Raw genomic sequence first — 18,201 nt, forward strand, 5'->3', positions numbered from 1 at the left:
GGTGGTTTTAACAATGAGGCAGAGAACAGCAAGTAGGAGGGTTATACAGGTATTTTAATTGTATGTAAATATGTCCTCAGCCTTGGAGATCAGTGTGTGCAATTAAATTGTTTAGCTCTAAGGTACACTTACTAGCCATATCTGACAGTATTTTTCAACACGTGTGGTGTTATATCAGAATCAGTTGTAGAATAATGTATATACAAGCCTAAATATCAGTGCAAATAAATACTTACTAAATGCACTAACTGTATACGTTAGTCATTGTAACTGGCAAGAAAGTTACTGAGCTTATCTGTTGAATTCAGTATATCGTGCCGTACACGTAATACCATGGAATGCGTTCTGCTATAGATCACCCTGCACTTGGCATGACCATAGACGCCTTTAACCAAAGGTATGGTACTGGCCTGGCCCACAGCCTTTACTGTATTTGTTTTCATTCTGTAGAGCTGACCAATCCCGGTTCAAACTGGGAGGAGACCAGCCCGCCCTTCCCAATAGACACACCTCTATGTTCAAGGAACACCGCTTCACACACACACACTGTTGTTAGCGACGTAGCCACTACGGCCAGTTTGATTTTCCACATTTCCAATTACGGCCACTTCTTAAAACTTCGCTTTTTTTCACCGCTGGGTGAATGAACGAGTAGCGGTGTGTTGGTCGAGATCCCTTCCACTGGTGGGTCAAGTTGTTGCTGGTGGCGGTTCCCCGAGGTAAGTTAAAGTGGTGTTAGCTGGCTAGCCGGAGAGAGTCTGTAGTGATGAGGGGGGTTGGTTGTTGTGCTAACATAGCAATCAGTTAGCTACTAAATAACCTTGTCTAGTCTCCAAATAGTGAGCCAACGCTGATTACTTTCTGTTGCTGGTGTAGTTTAGTGTTACAGCAGAATAATGTGGGAGTTTATTTGCGGTTGCGTTAACTTGCAGTGTCGACAAGTTAGTGGAACCAAGTCGCTGGTTAGGTTAGCAATCTAAGAGCGGCGACCATGAACTAGCTTACAGGCTAACCTGACAACATGTATTTTTGATCACAAATTGTTCTTGCTACAACTGATTTTTATTGCTGGATCGGGGATGATGTCAAAGTAACGTAACTGACAGATAAGTAGTTTTGACTGGGAGAAAAAAAATCCTTTTTGCAACTTCTAGCTTAACTTGCCGTTTATGCGACATTTGCATTAGCTGTGCAAAGTGTTAGCTTGTTGGCTAGCTGGTGTTCTTCTTTAGCTAACCACCTAGCATAGCCAAATTAATTACTGACCATGAAACTTAATTCAACTGTCCCAATTGTACCGGTAGCCCGTACGCTACAAACTAAGCCACCGACTGTGTTGCCGCGTTATCTGATGCGATTAGGCATGGCTGTTTTCTTTTCGACGTCTTCTACCCAACGGCAAGGGTAACGTCAGGTAGCCAGTATGTTTTGCTCGTCTAATGTTTTACTTAGACTCCCGTTTACTGAGGACTGTTAGCGAAGACCCGGCTGTGACAAACTGATATGCTCCGGTTTTCTCTAACATTTAACCGTCAGTCTGCACGAAGCAGAGGGTAACTTGCTTGCCACATAACTTTGAAGCTAGAACTGAAGTCAACGTCAGCCATCTGACTAGCGAAAGCGGTCAGCTCACCGAAAACCGATAGCCTTACAAGCTCGGTGTTTGGGAGAGAGGGGGAGGGGATACGGCAGGGCTACAGCCAGCGAGAGAGAGAGAGAGACAGCGCCTACATGCCTGCAAAACGTTGACTGTCGGCGAAATTTCAAGTTTCTTTTAGTCCTACTTAATCAGTTTCGACACAATTTACTATCTGCCGTATTTGCTTAGCGCTTCGGCATAGAAATTCTGAAGCTGGATACGCTACAGACACGATCTCGGCGAATGAAGACCGTACGCTCAGTCACCGTGTTTTCCGAAATTGGTTGTGCGCGGCAGTGAGGCACAATGTCTCCTCTCCTCTTAGCAAATGCCGTGACGTTTGCTTAGGAACCGTCGATAAATTTCTTTACTGTATACTCAACGTGGGCGCTGTGCTTGCAGCCACAAGTTTAACTTGTTACGTTTTCTCAAACGTGTTTTTTTTCCCCACACGCCCCGTGTATTTTTTAAGTTGTAAAATAAAACGTAAAAATGTTAACTTAAAGTCTAGTCACCAGCGGTGTTCGCATATGCTTAAATGCTTGCGTGCAACGGAATGCGTACAGGAGAATGAATGGTATAACCAATAGGTTTGTACTTGTGTTATAAAAAATAATTACAGGAGAAAAAAATGCAGACAATACATGTGCATTGAACGTTATCATTATCATCTGTCTCACTGAGTCGACTCAATGACAGCTTTGGCAGCGTCACTCTGTCTTAACGTCTTTTGAAAGACGGTCCCTAGCCAGCCGCCACAGTCAGTCTGCTGAACATGATGGCATGTCTATTTACGGACAACCTTAAATAATCACTTTTGCTCATAGCTTTTTTTTTTCTACTACTTCTTTTATGGTGGAGTGCGTTGGTATCTGCATTTGTTTTTATTATAATAACTCAGTAATAAATAAATACAGAATTATTTTAGTCAATTAAAACATGTCACTGTAATGGTTGATTAATTAATCTATCTATCAGTTAAATTAGGACTGTTCAGCCAAAAAATGTACACAGACTATATCTGTCAAAGAAGTTGTGTTTTCACACCACTGTTAGTTCTCTCAGAAAACCACTAAATATAATTGTGTTTAACCTCTCTCGCTTAAGTCCTGTAAAGCCTCTGTGTACACTGAGGAAGCACAATGAAGCAAAGCAGATTGGTGTCACATTCGGAGCTTAGTTATGTCAAAAGAGTGTTGTTTGGAAACCACTTTTCAACAATTGTCCTAATAGTTGTTGCCGTTAAGTATCTGTGTGACTTGTGAGAAAAGTTTTGCTTGAGTTCTCATTGTCATTCAGGATGATCTTAGAGTTTAATTGACTGAATTTCATAAGTTTAAGATTTAATTTGACTACTGTGAATGAATGAGTACTTACTGTTGTTGTCACAGTTTATTATCTATTTAATCACATGCAATGGTATGTTAGACAGCTTTGGAGATCACTGTGTGAATTCACAAAGATCTAAAACAATCAGCTACCCAGAGAGAAAAAGGCTAACAGCATGTTGCACTTTCCACTTGTAAGTTGCTTGTTAAAGGTGAGAGGCTGACCAGCCCTGAATTTGTTTAAACAGTTGATGTCTTTGCATTGCGTGATGATTTGTACAATTATTATTGCTTAAAAGTAATCTTCATATATATATGAGGCACACGTGTGTGTGTGTGTGTGTGTGTGTGTGTGTGTGTGTGTGTGTGTGTGTGTGTGTGTGTGTGTGTGTGTGTGTGTGTGTGTGTGTGTGTGTGTTAAAAAGAAATTGGCAAATGCTAACAGCCTGTAAATTGTCCATCGTTGTTTGCCCCCTTTAGCCCTTTTGACTATGTGTGTATAATGAAGAGGCGTGTGGAGGACCAGGAACCAATACTTGCGCCTCAGCAGCAGCTATTACGCCGGCCTCAAATACAAGGAATTACAGAAAACTTCCAGCACCGGGCCCTTGCCCCGGCCCCTACTGTAATAGAGGCACCTGCAGACAAGATGCAGCCATCGACCAGCATCCAGTACTCTCTTCCCCAGGGCTACCAGGTATGATAAATCTGCACAGATACCTGAAGAAGTGTTTATATTCCAGATGGCGAACTTATTTAACAATGTGTTTAAGAAGTAGGTGTCATTTTGATTGTGATTGTCTTTTCCTTTATTTTGTAACATTGTTGTCTATAATGTTTAGAATCCTGCTAGTGACATGGTTAATCTTGTCTAAATGTCTATATTATATAAAATATCTCTTTCTTCCTCAAAGGTTTCTGCAATGCCTCAGAGCACAAGTGGACATGGCCATGGACACAACAGTACAGCACCACACGTTGGTCCTCACTCACACGCTCTAGCAGTGCCGTCACAGGGCCCTGCTGTGGTCCAAGGTCATGTTCATCCACCTGCACCCATGCCTTCAACCACAGGACAGCAGCAGTTTCAGCGACTGAAGGTATCTGTACATCACCACATATATGAAAACATGAGGACCAGAATAAACCAAAACAGCTGTTCATCCCAAGTGCACAAAGGCAAAAAGCGAATGCCTTTAAAATTACATTGTGTCTGCATGCTGAAAGGATAGAGTGAGGAGTATGTTTTGCAGAGCAGCAACAAGTTTCATCTTTCTACACAGGAGGCATTCAGATACATACACATTGTTCACCCTTCGTTAGAGGTGAACAAAGTCCAGTAGACAACGGCAAAAAAGGGAAATAGTCTTGAAGTTGGCGTACTTGTTATACATGGCTTGTCATAAACATCCTAAAACTTTTTCACTTATCAAATTATAGGGTTGGGTGATTAGTCGGATTTTAATTCCAAATTAATTACCGCTGTGGCTTCCAGCAGTTTAAAAGAAATCAGATGAAACAGCTACTTTTTAGCATTCATTTTTGCTACATGGACATCTTTTCTCTCTCTCTCCCTTATAATGAAGTGCATCACTTCCCTTTTCACCATTGAGCTCCCCCTCCCCTCTCCCCTCTCTAAAAGCTCAAAATCCCTGGCTAATACAGCAAGAGCAGAGATTATAGACATGGAGCTAAAAATTCACAATATTTTTGAAGGTGGAGCTGTTAAAGGATTATTAAAAACTGCCTGCAGCGACCTTTGTCTCTACACCTTTGAAGTCATATACCTAGTCCACAATGGGCGATGCACAGCAGGTAACAAATCTGCACAGTTGAGTCAATCTTGAGACAAACTAGAGTAATATGTACAAAACAATAGAAGGGCACACAATGGAGAGCAAAGTGACTGGAGGTAGTGCAAAGAAAAGACTTGATCTGAATAGGGTCCATGTGTGAGTGGCCTGAGTGATGAGGGTTACTCAGACCATGTCTCAGATTGGTGAGGCAGGGGCCTGTTAGTGAGTCTGGAGGTGTGGGACCTGACTGTCCTGATGCACTGTTTGACCAGAGGGCAGAGGGTCAAACACAGGTGGTTTGCGGGATCCAAGGGGTCACCTGTGATGGCCCTGGTTTTTCTGAGACAGGAGGCTCTGGAGATGACCTCCAGGGGTGGCAGAGGGTGTTAATTACCCTCTCCACAGCCTTACTGTTCTCAGTAGTGGCCCCTGCGCACAAAACACCCAGGCAGTAGGAGAGCACGCTCTCCACTGAGGAGCGGTAGAAGGCCAGCAGCCGTTTCTGGTCCAGATTATTCATCCTCAAGACAGTCGCTGTTGGGTCTTCTTTACCCAGGCGTTGGTGTTGTGGGTCCAGATGAGATCATTGGAGATGTGGGGGCCCAGAAACCTGAAGCTGGAGAACTATTCCACCCATTTTCCATTTATAATGAGAGAGGAATGGACCTGTCTGTGCCTCCTGAAGTCCATTATGAGTTCTTTTGTTTTAAAGATGTTTTCTGAGCACCACCAGGACAAGTTCTCTGCCTTCGCCCTGTCTTGCCATTTTGATGGTGATCATCTAACAATCTTCTCCATTCTCTTTTTGTAGGTTGAAGATGCTTTGTCTTATTTGGATCAAGTAAAACTGCAGTTTGGGAATCAACCTCAAGTTTATAATGACTTCCTTGATATCATGAAAGAGTTCAAGTCGCAAAGGTGAGTTTTTGTTTTATTACCAGTTTTTCTTAACATCTGATAAGAAAAACTGGTATTTTACCATGACACCTAAGTGATCTCTATGAACCCAAATGACAGTGTTTCAGAAACTAAAGTACCAAAACTTGTTCTGTTACCACAGCATAGACACTCCTGGAGTCATCAACCGTGTGTCTCAGCTTTTCAAGGGCCACCCAGACCTCATCATGGGTTTTAATACTTTCTTGCCACCTGGATACAAGATTGAAGTTCAAACCAACGATCTAGTCAATGTGACCACGCCAAATCAGATCCACTACATCACACCACACGGTGTTTCTGTTCAGAACATCCCTGCAAGTGGAGCACCCAGCCAGCCTGCCCCCAGCCACCACCAGCACCAGAGTCTGCCACAGACTGGCTCACTCACTACCACCACCCAACCACTTATCCCTGCCCAGCCTGCTCCAAATAAAACCAGCAAGGTAGATAACGATGTTCTTTATTTGTTCACATGTAGTATGACGGATGCATTAAATGACCTTTTTTCACTTGTTGTTCTTCTAAACAGCCAATTCAGTCTCCAGCCCATACACCCACCAGCCAACCCAATCCATCTATCCCATCTTATGCTTCACCACGCTCGCCTTCAGTTCAGTCCCACACTCCTGTCAGCAGCACACCATCCAGTGGACCGCCTATCCAGAACAACCAACCTGTGGAGTTCAACCATGCTATAAATTATGTCAACAAGATCAAAAACCGCTTCCAGGGTCAGCCAGACATCTACAAAGCTTTCCTGGAAATCCTGCACACATACCAGGCAAGGAAATATACGCAGCATTAAACTGTTATTAAGATATTGTAAGATATATATATAATTTTTTATTATTTTTTTTTCCCAAGCAAACAAATAGTTTTACATGCAACTGCAAAAATAAACGTGAAAGTAAATTTTAATTATATCATACCTTGTATATTTATGAAAATATATATTTTTAGAAGGAACAGCGAAATGCTAAAGAAGCTGGAGGGAACTACACCCCAGCACTGACTGAGCAGGAGGTTTACACTCAAGTTGCAAGACTTTTCAAGAACCAAGAGGACCTGCTCTCAGAGTTCGGACAGTTCCTGCCTGATGCCAACAGCTCAGCGGTGAGTCTCCAGACATCATGGTCAATTCTTTTGTTAAACCTCCCTGCAAATATGTGGTATCACTAGGAGTTACTGCAGCCTTGTAACTGTCTGTCTTTTGCACTTTTCCTTAAAACCACTTGTTTGCATTGGATATGAAATTCATTTGCAGATGGGTGCCAAGTTAAAAGTGAAACCAGGATAAAGTATTGTAGTATTGTGTTACGGCCACCATGTGTTACCAGATCAGCTTTGGTGCACCTTGGTATGGATTCTCCAGGTCTTTAAAAATCTAGACTTTGCATCCATGCTTCCAGAAGATATTCCCGAATACTGTTAAGAGTTTAGGGAATACACTAAGCTCAGGTCTGGGTTGTTGCAAGGTTTTGTTCTGTCCGTCATAAGATTTCTTACAGTGCAGACAGTGTTTTATTCTGAAAACTCATTGGCTGTTATATGCCATTGTTGCGTTTGGCTTCCTGCTTTCAGGAGGCACTTTTCTAACAGAAAGCTGCTGAGGACATAAGAGCTCTTGGTAACTACAATCAGCTTCAACTCCACAGAACTACTTTTTAGTATGTTTACAGTTTTTTTTACAGTGTTTGTGCAAAACAAGCAGAAGAGCGTTGCTTTGAGGAGTTGGTGCTAAAGGGCTTGAGTCACACAATAGGTGCACAGAGGCCCAGTGTATGATGCATTATTTTTAGCTCAGAATCACACATCACTACTCCAGTAGAACCGAAGCATAAAAATAGAGCTTGGACGGAAAAGCACGGCTTCACTTAAACAAGTCAATGGTATTTACATAATTCTCTTTGCATACTGTTAATTTTGTTGTCTCACTTTGTTGAGATCATGTTTATTGCCCTTTTTCAGCTGCTGAGCAAAACAACACCAGACAGGGCCGAGTCGGTCCGTAATGATCATGGTGGCACAGTAAAGAGACACTTTTTGAACAACAAACAGAGGCTGAGCCAGAACGGCCTTCCAATCAGGAGACCCTCAGGCGTGGGTACCACACCACCTGTCAAGGTATGTAACCATCTACTCTGTGACTCTGCATATATTCAGCTGTTTGTACTTTAAACCAGAAAGGTAATATTTCATATATTTTGTATGCATTACATGTAGGGTGAAATAGGCCTTTTTTGTTTCAATCAGTGAAAGCCTACAATTAAGAAGTAAGGACAATACATTGACTCCAGATATCAGCCCCCAGCCAGTTTTGACAAAAGCAGAACATCTGTAGTTTCATAAAAAGAGGATTTACTACAGAACATGTTTATTAGATTGTGTTAGTACAACCCATGTTCATCAGACAAACTGGCAACTAGGGTTAGTAAAATCTACCCAAGACTCAGTGGTATGAGGCCTCCAACAGTCAAAATCTCTTTATACCATTGCAGAAGAAACCTAAAATAACGGGGAAGGACCATGGCATGAGTGACGTGAGCAAACACAGCACCAGCACTGAAACGATGTTCTTCGAGAAGGTCGGTATTCTCATTTTGAGTGTCGGTATAAAGATTTGTACTGATCTGTGATGAAATCATCTCAAGGGAAAATAAATCCCATTTTGCTTTTTTTGTCATGGCTGCAAACACTTTACCAGGTGAAGAAGGCTCTTCGAAGCTCTGAGGCATATGACAACTTCCTACGCTGCTTGCACATCTTCAACCAGGAAGTCATTTCACGCACTGAGCTGGTCCAGTTAGTTATCCCATTTCTTGGGTGAGTTTAAACATACAGTGTTTAGGGGCATACCTGAGGTCCAGTTTTGTGACTGACTGGATCAGTACGTAATTCTTAATGAGTTATTGTCTCTGTCTCTTTGGGGGGTTTTTCTTCTTCTTTTTTTGCCAATAAGTCAGATTTGACTTGGAAGCACACACTGTTTTGATATATAACATTACATAATGAAACTTTAATCACCCGAATGTAAACCAGTAAACCATCTGCATTTGTTTGAAATATCTTGCAAACATTTGAACTCTAACCTCACCAATAACTCTGTATTTCACATATGTTGTGGCATGACTGACAGAAAATTCCCCGAGCTTTTTACATGGTTTAAAAACTTCTTGGGCTACCGAGAGTCCAGTCACGGAGAGTCGAGCCATGCAGAGAGTTTACCCAAGGAGCGTGCTACAGAGGGCATCGCCATGGAAATCGACTACTCCTCCTGCAAGAAGTTGGGGTCCAGCTATAGAGCGCTGCCAAAGAGCTTCCAGCAGCCCAAATGCACAGGAAGAACACCTCTGTGCAGAGAGGTGAGTTGTTAAAGGAAGTCAGTTTAATAAAGGTATTTGTCTTATAGTGTACATTTTATCCTTTGTTCTCGAGCCACCATGTACAACAACTAATGTATTTGGCCCAAATAAAATCCTCTGGAGCAGGAACTGATGTAACGTTCAGATGGTACCTGTAGTTAAATATGGCTTTAGCAGACAGTAGATGCCAGCGAACTTGTTCTTAGTCGATCAGTGGATTGTGTCAGTGATCATTGAACTGTTTGGCTACATTTAATGATACCTTATTATATGTAAGTGTCTAGATAATAAGTTGTTTTTGGCTGTAACTAGCCATTTAAATTTAGGTAATGAGTGACTCCTCTGATCAACTGATGTCACTGAACGCAGTGTTTCACCACAAAATTGAGACATTTTTAACTAGATTAAGTTTCATGCATTTTTATTTTACTGCTACATAAATATGAAATGCATCTCATATTTAGAGTAACAATAATGTGTTTTCATTGCATGTTGTAACATCCTGTTGCAGGTTTTGAATGACACATGGGTGTCATTTCCTTCATGGTCTGAGGACTCGACATTTGTGAGCTCCAAGAAGACTCAATATGAGGAACACATTTACAGATGTGAAGATGAGCGCTTTGAGGTAAGAGATACTCAGTCCACCCACGCTCCAAAGAAAATAAGACCCTTGGATGTAGAAGAGGTTAAGAAGATGGAATAATGGAGGTTCTTTTACATAAGATATGTCTTTTACATAAATGCCAGTGTGATGCAATTTGCTCAGGAGTCAAAAAAATCACAGGAAAAGCTCTCACACCACATGAACTTTCTAGGTGTCTTAAGAGTCTTCACAAAAAATGTGGTACATTTCCAATGCAGGTGCCAGTTTCCAAATCTGGTTCTGTTGAAATTATTCATTTGAATGTGATTGTGTCTTGTGCAGCTGGATATTGTGTTGGAGACCAACCTTGCCACAATCCGAGCCCTGGAGACAGTGCAACGACGGCTCTCTCGTATGTCAGCAGAGGAGCAGCTGCGCTTCAAGCTGGACAACACAATGGGTGGCTCCTCAGAGGTCATTCACCGCAAAGCCATCCAGCGGATATATGGGGACAAAGCTCAAGACATCATTGAAGGACTCAAGAAGAACCCTGCTGTGTCCGTCCCCATAGTTCTAAAAAGGTAACAGTTAGATTTTAGTGTGTCCTCCTCAGCTCACACCTTTACAGTTTTATAACATCTATTTCTTCTGAGTTTTATAACATCTATTTCTTCTGTTTTCAGATTAAAAATGAAGGATGAGGAGTGGAGAGAAGCCCAAAGGGGCTTCAACAAAATCTGGCGGGAGCAGAATGAAAAGTATTACCTGAAGTCACTCGACCATCAAGGCATTAACTTCAAGCAAAATGACACCAAAGTATTACGCTCAAAGACCTTGCTCAATGAAATTGAGATGTTATATGATGAAGTAAGTAAATTGTTTTTAAACAATATTATTTATTTGTTGTTTGATATTTGTGGACTGATTCTAAGTTTATTGCCTTTTTAAAAGAGTTTGCCGCAGTTTTCCTTGAATTAAACAAGGATGTTACACTTTGTTATATATTATGATTCTCTAATTGTAAATAAAAATCAATGGGTAACAGATTTTAATGTATTTTACCAAACTGTAAATGGAAAACATTACAGTCTAAAATGCTCCTGTATTTGTCCTGTAGCGCCAGGAGCGGGCATCAGAGGAATCTGCTACACCGCCACCAAATGGCCCACACATGACTCTGACCTACGACGACAGCCAGATCCTCGAGGATGCTGCTTCCCTCATCATTCACCATGTCAAAAGACAGGTCGGCATCCAGAAAGAAGACAAGTACAAGATCAAACAGATAATCCACCACTTCATCCCCGACGTGCTGTTTGCACAGCGAGGTGAGCTCTCTGACGTGGAGGAGGAGGAAGAAGAGGAAGAAGACACAGAGATGGATCAAGATGGCAGCAAGAAACACAATGGCCTGCCAGGCAGAAGCCCAACCAAGTCCAAGCTCCTGTTCAGCAACACGGCAGCTCAGAAGCTCCGGGGAACCGACGATGCCTACAACTTGTTCTACGTGAACAACTACTGGTATGTCTTCCTTCGCCTTCACCACATCCTCTGTTCTCGTTTGCTGCGAATTTACGGGCAAGCTGAGAAGCAGATCGAAGAGGATTCTCGTGAACGAGAGTGGGAAAGAGAAGTGTTGGGGTTCAAAAGGGAGAAAAACGACAATCCAGCCATCCAGCTGAAGATGAAGGAGCCAAGTAAGTGAAAAACTGGCTTTTTAACTGTTACGTTTTGCTATGAGCCTTCTCAGTCATGGTGTATCATACTCAATTCCTCCATGTATTACTCACCATGTGTAATTTCTGTCTGCAGTGGATGTTGATGTGGAGGACTACTACTCAGTATTTTTGGAAATGGTTCGTAATCTTTTGGATGGAAACATGGAGCCGGCTCAGTATGAGGACTCCCTGAGGGAGATGTTTACTGTCCATGCCTACGTTGCCTTCACCATGGATAAACTCATCCAAAGCATTGTCCGGCAGGTCAGCACATTTTAAGATTTTCTCATTTTATTTTATCTATTTGTTTACCCATTCATTTATTTAATCGTGACACAAAGTCTTCATAAAAAATAAATTTTCAACCTTAGACTGGCATCATGAGCGGTAGGCTCTCTCTTAAATTTGGAGAAGAAAAAGAGGGGAAATAAAATAGACATGCTCCTCACGTCAAAACTCAGTAATGACTCTAATCGATGACCAAATATACACATTTATAGTCACTGAAAGTGCTGCTGTCACTTTGATTCTCCATGCTGATGTGGACACACCCGTTGCATACTAACCTACTTTTACAGCTCCAGCACCTTGTCACTGATGATGTGTCTGTGCGTGTGACGGACCTGTACCTGAGCGAGAGTTCCAATAAAGCCACGGGGGGCACACTGCCCACACAGGCATCGAGGGCCACCGCAGAGGCGGGATACCAGCGCAAAGCAGAGCAGCTTATGCCCGATGAGAACTGCTTCAAGGTACAAAAACAGCACGGAAATGAATAATTATATTTTAAAACAGTCTAACTTTATTTTATTTTGTTTTTCTCCCTCAATAAGTATTTTTTCTAATTGTGTGTGTGTTGCTTCGTTTTATCCAGTTGATGTTTGTGAAGAACCAAGCCTCTGTCAGCCTGGCAGTAGAGCTCCTGGATACAGAAGAGGAAAACTCTGATGAGCCTGCAGAGGCAGAAGTAAGACTCACAAAATGCAATTCATGCACACAGCAGTTTATTAAGTAGACATGTAGTATATGTGATGCTGGGGTGGCATTGCTTCATGTATATGTTTTGCCGTCCGAGAATTTTTAGCTGATGCACTAGTTATCAGGTAATAGTTTGATATTAATAAATTGTCAAGCACTAGTCATCTCAGTTTTAAACTATTTTAATCATATTCCTGTATTATAAATTCCTTGTACTTGGCGGTTTACATACACATGTACCTCTACAAACTAGTGTTGGCTATTAATTTGTGCACCTATGATTCTAAACTCTTCGACACTCTGAGGAGTGTCACATGCTCCACACTTAAAGGCTATAACCTCCAAGCTGCTTTCATACAGAACCTAAATGTATGTCTTTGTTATTTACATGGTTGGTTGCTGTTCTGCTCTGTCCTCCACAGAAGTGGTCAGACTACGTAGGCAGGTACCTGAACTCAGATTCCTCATCCCCAGAGCTGCGTGAGCATCTGGCCCAAAAGCCAGTGTTCCTCCCCAGGTGAGGCTCCAGCCATGTCTCCCTCTTGTCTGCACACTTTAAACTTCTGTCCCGAGGCGAGGCTCTAGTCAGCTGAGCAGCCACTCAACTGTTGCCGAGCCAAACCAGCTGCCAAACACAAGTCATTTTTTTTCAAGATAGAAACAGAGGCACCTCAGCACAAGCCTGACTTTGAAAGCTAATTGCAAAAAAAGAAAAGGAGAAAAAAAAAAAGAGGAAACGGTGTGGATGTGAGCGTGCTGCCTGTTTTTTGTAAGAGGAAATTTGAGAAGTTATTAGTTGTGCTCGCGGTGCCTGAATGTCCGCCTGCTAAGAATCTCACTGGCCGTCAATTTAACTTCTTCAGTTTGTTTTGTGACCTCCCCTCACATGGAAGCACTTTACACGATCATCTTTTTTCCTTTTCTTTTTTTAAAAATGAATTTATTTATTTATTGATTCCTTTTAATGGGAATTTTATTTATAGTGAGTAAAGTTTTTATAGATGGTTTTTGGCTTGCTTGTGGGTTTTGAACTTTTTTCCCCTTAGAGTGCTAAAAGAAGAAGAATCATTAGTTCGATTATTCACATTGTATTGAACTGAAGTGATGAATGATTATGTGACGCACGAATAGAAGTCGATAAATGCAAAAGCTTAACGCAAAACAAAGATTTGTTCCCTTTTTATTTTCCTACGATGTTTTGACAAAAACTGATTGAGAGAAACTTTTGTTAAAAGAAGAGAAGGGAAGTCATGGTTTCCTTATCATGCCCTTTGTGATTGTATTCAGATCAAAGGTCCTGTATGTGACTTAATCACTGTTTGAAACTGTAAATGTTCAAATGTTCACTTGTTCACAACTGTTATACCCAGTGTTATGTTTGTAACAATTTTCAGGGGAAGCAGTGCACTCACGTTGCAACTTTTTGTTGTCGGTGAGATTTTTTTTTTTCCTGGTTTGAAAGAGATTAGTGATCTTAGGTTTTCTGTTTGTTTGTTTTTTAACTCTGGTTAAGCACATTATCTGCAGCACTTGTACAGAGGAGTAGGGTTTGTAAATAAAATGATTGTCTAAATTGTATGCTCATATGTTGGTGTATTTCTTTCCTGACACCTCAGAGCTGTGCATGAAGGCGTGAAGGCTGAGTGTTGCACATGAACATCTTTGAAGCATCTTTTTTTTGGTGTTTTTTGTGTTTTTGGTTTTGTTTTCTTCTCGTTACTTTGAGATGGCTGTCCATTACCATATATGTATCAAACAACTTCTTAAAAAGGCAAAAAAAAAAAAAAAAGCTCTTGAGTTTTCTCTTTTTTAACCCATTGCATAAATCTGACTATGATTTCCTCAGTGGGCTCACCCACATCATGTCTTCTTTTTTCTTTCATCAAATCTATGAGAGATCAGCAGCACAAGAGATTTTAAAAAAAAATAATAATAATAATAATTGGCCTTTCCTCACTCAAAAAAGAAAAAAATCAATTTTCACTTCTGTTGGGTCTTCATCTCATTTTCATGACACTCTGGTCAAAGACATTGAAATACCCTCTGCTCATATTTTTTGGATTTGGTATCTGGTCAGGCAGCAGTTTCCTTTTTTAGTGTTTGTGATGTGACCGTTTTTACTTGAAATTGGCCTCACTGTCATGTCTTTTAAGTGGAGCCCTGAATGCAAAAAATGCTTCATGGTTTCAGTCTTCGCTCACCTTTACCCTCTGTGGTAAGTACACATTTAAACCTTTCATTCAGGTGGGGTGAATAATTGCATTTTAAAAAAAAAAAAGAAAAGAAAATTGCCTGCACAAAATCGGGATGAATCCAATTGTTTACCAAGCATATTCAGATTTGGAAAAATGTGGCTGTGCAATGGAAGTGCACTGTACAGAGAAATGACCGCTGCCTCTGCTGCTCTTATAGATCCACATTTCCCACGAATGATTTGACTCCCTAACTAATTATCGCTGGTTCTTGGTGAGTTGGATTGCATGGGTTTAAAAAAACTACAATTCTTTTAAAGGGACAGTCCTCTCAAATTTGGAAATACTGTTCTTAAATTTGTGTACGTGTATCGTCTCTGACCTTACATCTTAGGCTTTAAAATTGATCAGTAAGTACTCTCAAGCACAAAATCGTACCATAAAACTTTCTCAAGTGAAATTGGATATTTCCTTGTGTTTAAAAAAAAAAAAAAAAGAAAAAAAAAAAGTGATGTATTCTTTTTATGTGTGGCGTAATCAAGAAATTTTCTGTAGCGTTGGTCAGTATTATTCATGGCTCTCGATCTTCTTTGGCCTTTAGGAATTTGAGACGGATAAGGAAGTGCCAGAGAGGATGGGAGCAGCTGCAACAGGAGAGAATGACCAAAGGCTCCTCGGACAAGTCGCAGGACGGCAGCAGCGAGCTGAAGATGGAGTGCATGTTCAAGCTGAACTCCTATAAGATGGTTTATGTCTGCAAGTCAGAAGATTATATGTACAGGCACACAGCGCTCACACGGGCTCATCAGGTAAGGATGGAAAATAAGAAGCTCTTTCTGGGGGTTTTTTGTCTTGTCCTATAAGCTTTAGTTTTAGAATTGTATGGTAAGTAATCATAAGGCAACCAGAAGTATTTAAATTTGCCTGTGTGGTCATGCAGCAGTTTTTTGTGATGGCTAGAAGTACAAAGGAATATTTCAAATAACACTCTTAGGTTTTGGGGGTTTGTTTTGTTTTTTTAAATTTAGATCAGTCTTATAAAAATGCGTTTGTCATATTATGATGTACTCCACATTTTTCTCATACAGCATAATGTTCACTTGATTCATATCCAATTCTTGATGGATGAGAATAATATGAAAAGAATAATTTTTAAAGAGTCTTTTGAGACAATAGCTGTTTCCCCCAGACTTTACTTGGGCAAGACGCCCAAGTACATTTGGCAACTTACTTTAGCATTTTTCATTTTTGTGTCTTTCGTTCCACCCCCACCCCCCCATGTCGCTGAAAGAGCATCCGCAATCGATTTTGGCTATAGGACAGCCCTTGCGCTTCATGTACACACAGTTTGTGATGTTCCTTTGTGCCATGTTCCTGTTATCTCTTTCAGTCCCACCAGCTTGTGAACACACGTCTGCACCGACGCTTTCACGCCTGGCTGGATACTTGGGCCAAGGAGCACGTGACCAGTGACATGGCTGCTGAAAGCCACAAGTGGTTCATGGGAGATGGACAAGAAGGCCTGTTGGCCTGCACCACCACTTGCAGCCCTGAGGTGCTCCATTATCTCAACATTAACAAGTACCGGGTGAAGTACAAAACACCGTAATACTTGTGTCTCAGCAAACTGGCTGTTAACGTCTCCACACAACAAGCTGCCAAGGATGAATTCTCAGAGCTGCCGTTACTGGATTCAGTTGCCAAAATTTTTGTGAGGGTTTTTCAATCCATGATCCACATGGGATCTAAGTTTTCTTTTTTTTGCACCTGTTGCAGGAATTTGTCTGTCAAGCTTATGCTGCAAACTCTCCAGCAGATGTAATATGGAACTTTTTTTTTTCAAAATTTGCTGTCAGTATATTTGAGTGGTTGGCAGCAATTTGTAATGTTAAAGGCAAATTTTTACATGAAATGACTATACAGAGGAAAAACACTCAGAGCATCTGTTTCCATGGTGCAATTCAGTGTAAAGGTTTTCCTAACTAAAACTCAGCAGCTTAACAGTGAAAAGTGTTTGATAAGGAGCAACTTATCATTTTACAGAAGATAAAAACAAAACGACCTCAGCTTCTGTCTTTAGGTAGCAAAAACAAGTACAAGTTACCTCTGTTAAAGTGTGTGGACTTGGAACTTAATGTGGGTTCCTGCTGTAAACTTGTATAGCCTGTGAATGTTCTCCCTTTTGGTGGTAAAGGTGCAATGGTGCACTCTATATATTAAAAAAAAAATCATCTATAGTGATTGCTGGGTAGATGCTCGGCATTAGTTCCAGCATTGTGTATCGAGTACAATAACTTATGACTGCCCAAACACTTTGTGTAAATATGTTTATAAAAGTAGTTTTTCGGGTTGTGTTTTTTTTTGTTGTTGTTTTTTTTGGTTGTTTTTTTTTTTTAAACAGATGTCACTGAGGTGTAGCGTACATCAGAGCGCACAGTAATCAGTCTTTAGATGGAAATTGAAGAAAATTTTTATTAAGAAATACAAAATTTTAACCTTTTTTTTTTTTCTTTTTTTTTTTCTTTTTCTTAAACCAAAGGCTGTTGGAAACATTTAGTTTTTTCATGTTCTGCTGAACATGTGAGCCCTGAAGTCTTTGTTTGTAATGATTGGATCAGTTCTGTGTATTTCTACCTTTAGTCTTCAGACGTCACTCGTGGTTTTAAGATGATTGAATGTAGCTGAGCAACAATTTATCCTTTTTTTTATATATATATATATATAATTTTTTTTTAAGTTCAGTATACTGTATGTATATAGTACTGAAGTCTCATCAGTACTATTCGCTTTTTGTGTATTTAAGCAAAATGGTTAGAATCTGTAAGACAGGTTCAGTGATGTTATGCCACCCATGAAGACTATATTTTTTTTTCTTGTGTAAGGTAAGTGCTAATGACAAACACTGACTGATGTATAGTATGAGACTGTCAGCTGTGTGACTTGTGTACAGATTAAGGAGCAAGGAAAAAGCAATAATTCCTTCAGTCGCAGTTTATGTCTGTTTGTATTTGTGGCTGAAGTACAAATGTGAATGTTGTATGCCCTTAAAAGAGGGATGTAAACTACGCATTTTGCCTTTTCCTCTCAGCAGTTTAATAAAATTGGAATTGGCCCTGTAGATAATGTAGGTGAGGTTAGATGGAAGATGGATATCTATCACATTAAATGCTGGAAAGCATGTTTCACATTAGAAATATACATATTCTTAATATAAACTTCAACACATTCAGTTCATTCATTGTTAATACTTTTCATGTGGATCGTTACATAAGCAGGATGGAGGTCCAGAGAAGAAGCTGCCTGGCAACATGTCACCCTTTGACCCTTTCCTTAGCTCCATTAAAAGCAGTGGTCAGTAACCTAACCAGCTGCAGACAATCTTGGAACAGTTTATATATTACTGTGTTTAATATAGAATACCACAGGAAGCCCCGGGGAGCTGATTGTACATTAAGACATTGTTTGTACTGCGTTTAATATGTCTCTTCTCTTTTATGATGTTGTACATGAGTGTTAGTATGGTGTTTTGGCATTAAACTATCCTTTGAGTAGACAGAAGTTCAGTTCATGGTGTCCTTTTTCATTTGTGGCGTTGTCACTTATGTTTAATCTTATGTCCCAACCCCCACCCCATCCCTCATTCTGGGTCCAGGTTTGCCATAA

At 40.6% G+C, this 18,201-nt stretch overlaps 1 protein-coding gene across 1 annotated transcript; it reads left to right on the top strand.

The window, feature by feature from the left end:
- The first annotated feature begins 486 nt into the window (after positions 1 to 486).
- On the top strand, positions 487 to 18,096 carry LOC116323952 (paired amphipathic helix protein Sin3a-like). The gene is made up of 21 exons (XM_031744441.2): positions 487 to 719; positions 3,448 to 3,664; positions 3,882 to 4,067; positions 5,575 to 5,681; positions 5,824 to 6,145; positions 6,232 to 6,483; positions 6,663 to 6,815; positions 7,671 to 7,826; positions 8,201 to 8,287; positions 8,407 to 8,525; positions 8,839 to 9,064; positions 9,576 to 9,692; positions 9,993 to 10,231; positions 10,334 to 10,517; positions 10,768 to 11,347; positions 11,463 to 11,632; positions 11,947 to 12,120; positions 12,243 to 12,335; positions 12,769 to 12,863; positions 15,140 to 15,347; positions 15,929 to 18,096. The coding sequence occupies exons 2-21, from the start codon at positions 3,470 to 3,472 to the stop codon at positions 16,145 to 16,147; spliced, it is 3,882 nt and encodes a 1,293-aa protein (XP_031600301.2). The 5' UTR covers positions 487 to 719; positions 3,448 to 3,469; the 3' UTR covers positions 16,148 to 18,096.
- The last annotated feature ends 105 nt before the right edge of the window (positions 18,097 to 18,201 follow it).

The sequence above is a fragment of the Oreochromis aureus genome, linkage group 1 (assembly GCF_013358895.1).
Source record: "Oreochromis aureus strain Israel breed Guangdong linkage group 1, ZZ_aureus, whole genome shotgun sequence".
NCBI classification, from domain to species: domain Eukaryota; kingdom Metazoa; phylum Chordata; class Actinopteri; order Cichliformes; family Cichlidae; genus Oreochromis; species Oreochromis aureus.

Bases quoted from the DNA above. Each gene is read 5' to 3' on its own strand.
- LOC116323952 (XM_031744441.2), top strand. From the start codon at position 3,470: ATGAAGAGGCGTGTGGAGGACCAGGAACCAATACTTGCGCCTCAGCAG. The intron at 5,682-5,823 runs GTGAGTTTTTGT...CTGTTACCACAG, and splicing joins AAAGAGTTCAAGTCGCAAAG to CATAGACACTCCTGGAGTCA. The intron at 15,348-15,928 runs GTAAGGATGGAA...TATCTCTTTCAG, and splicing joins CGCTCACACGGGCTCATCAG to TCCCACCAGCTTGTGAACAC.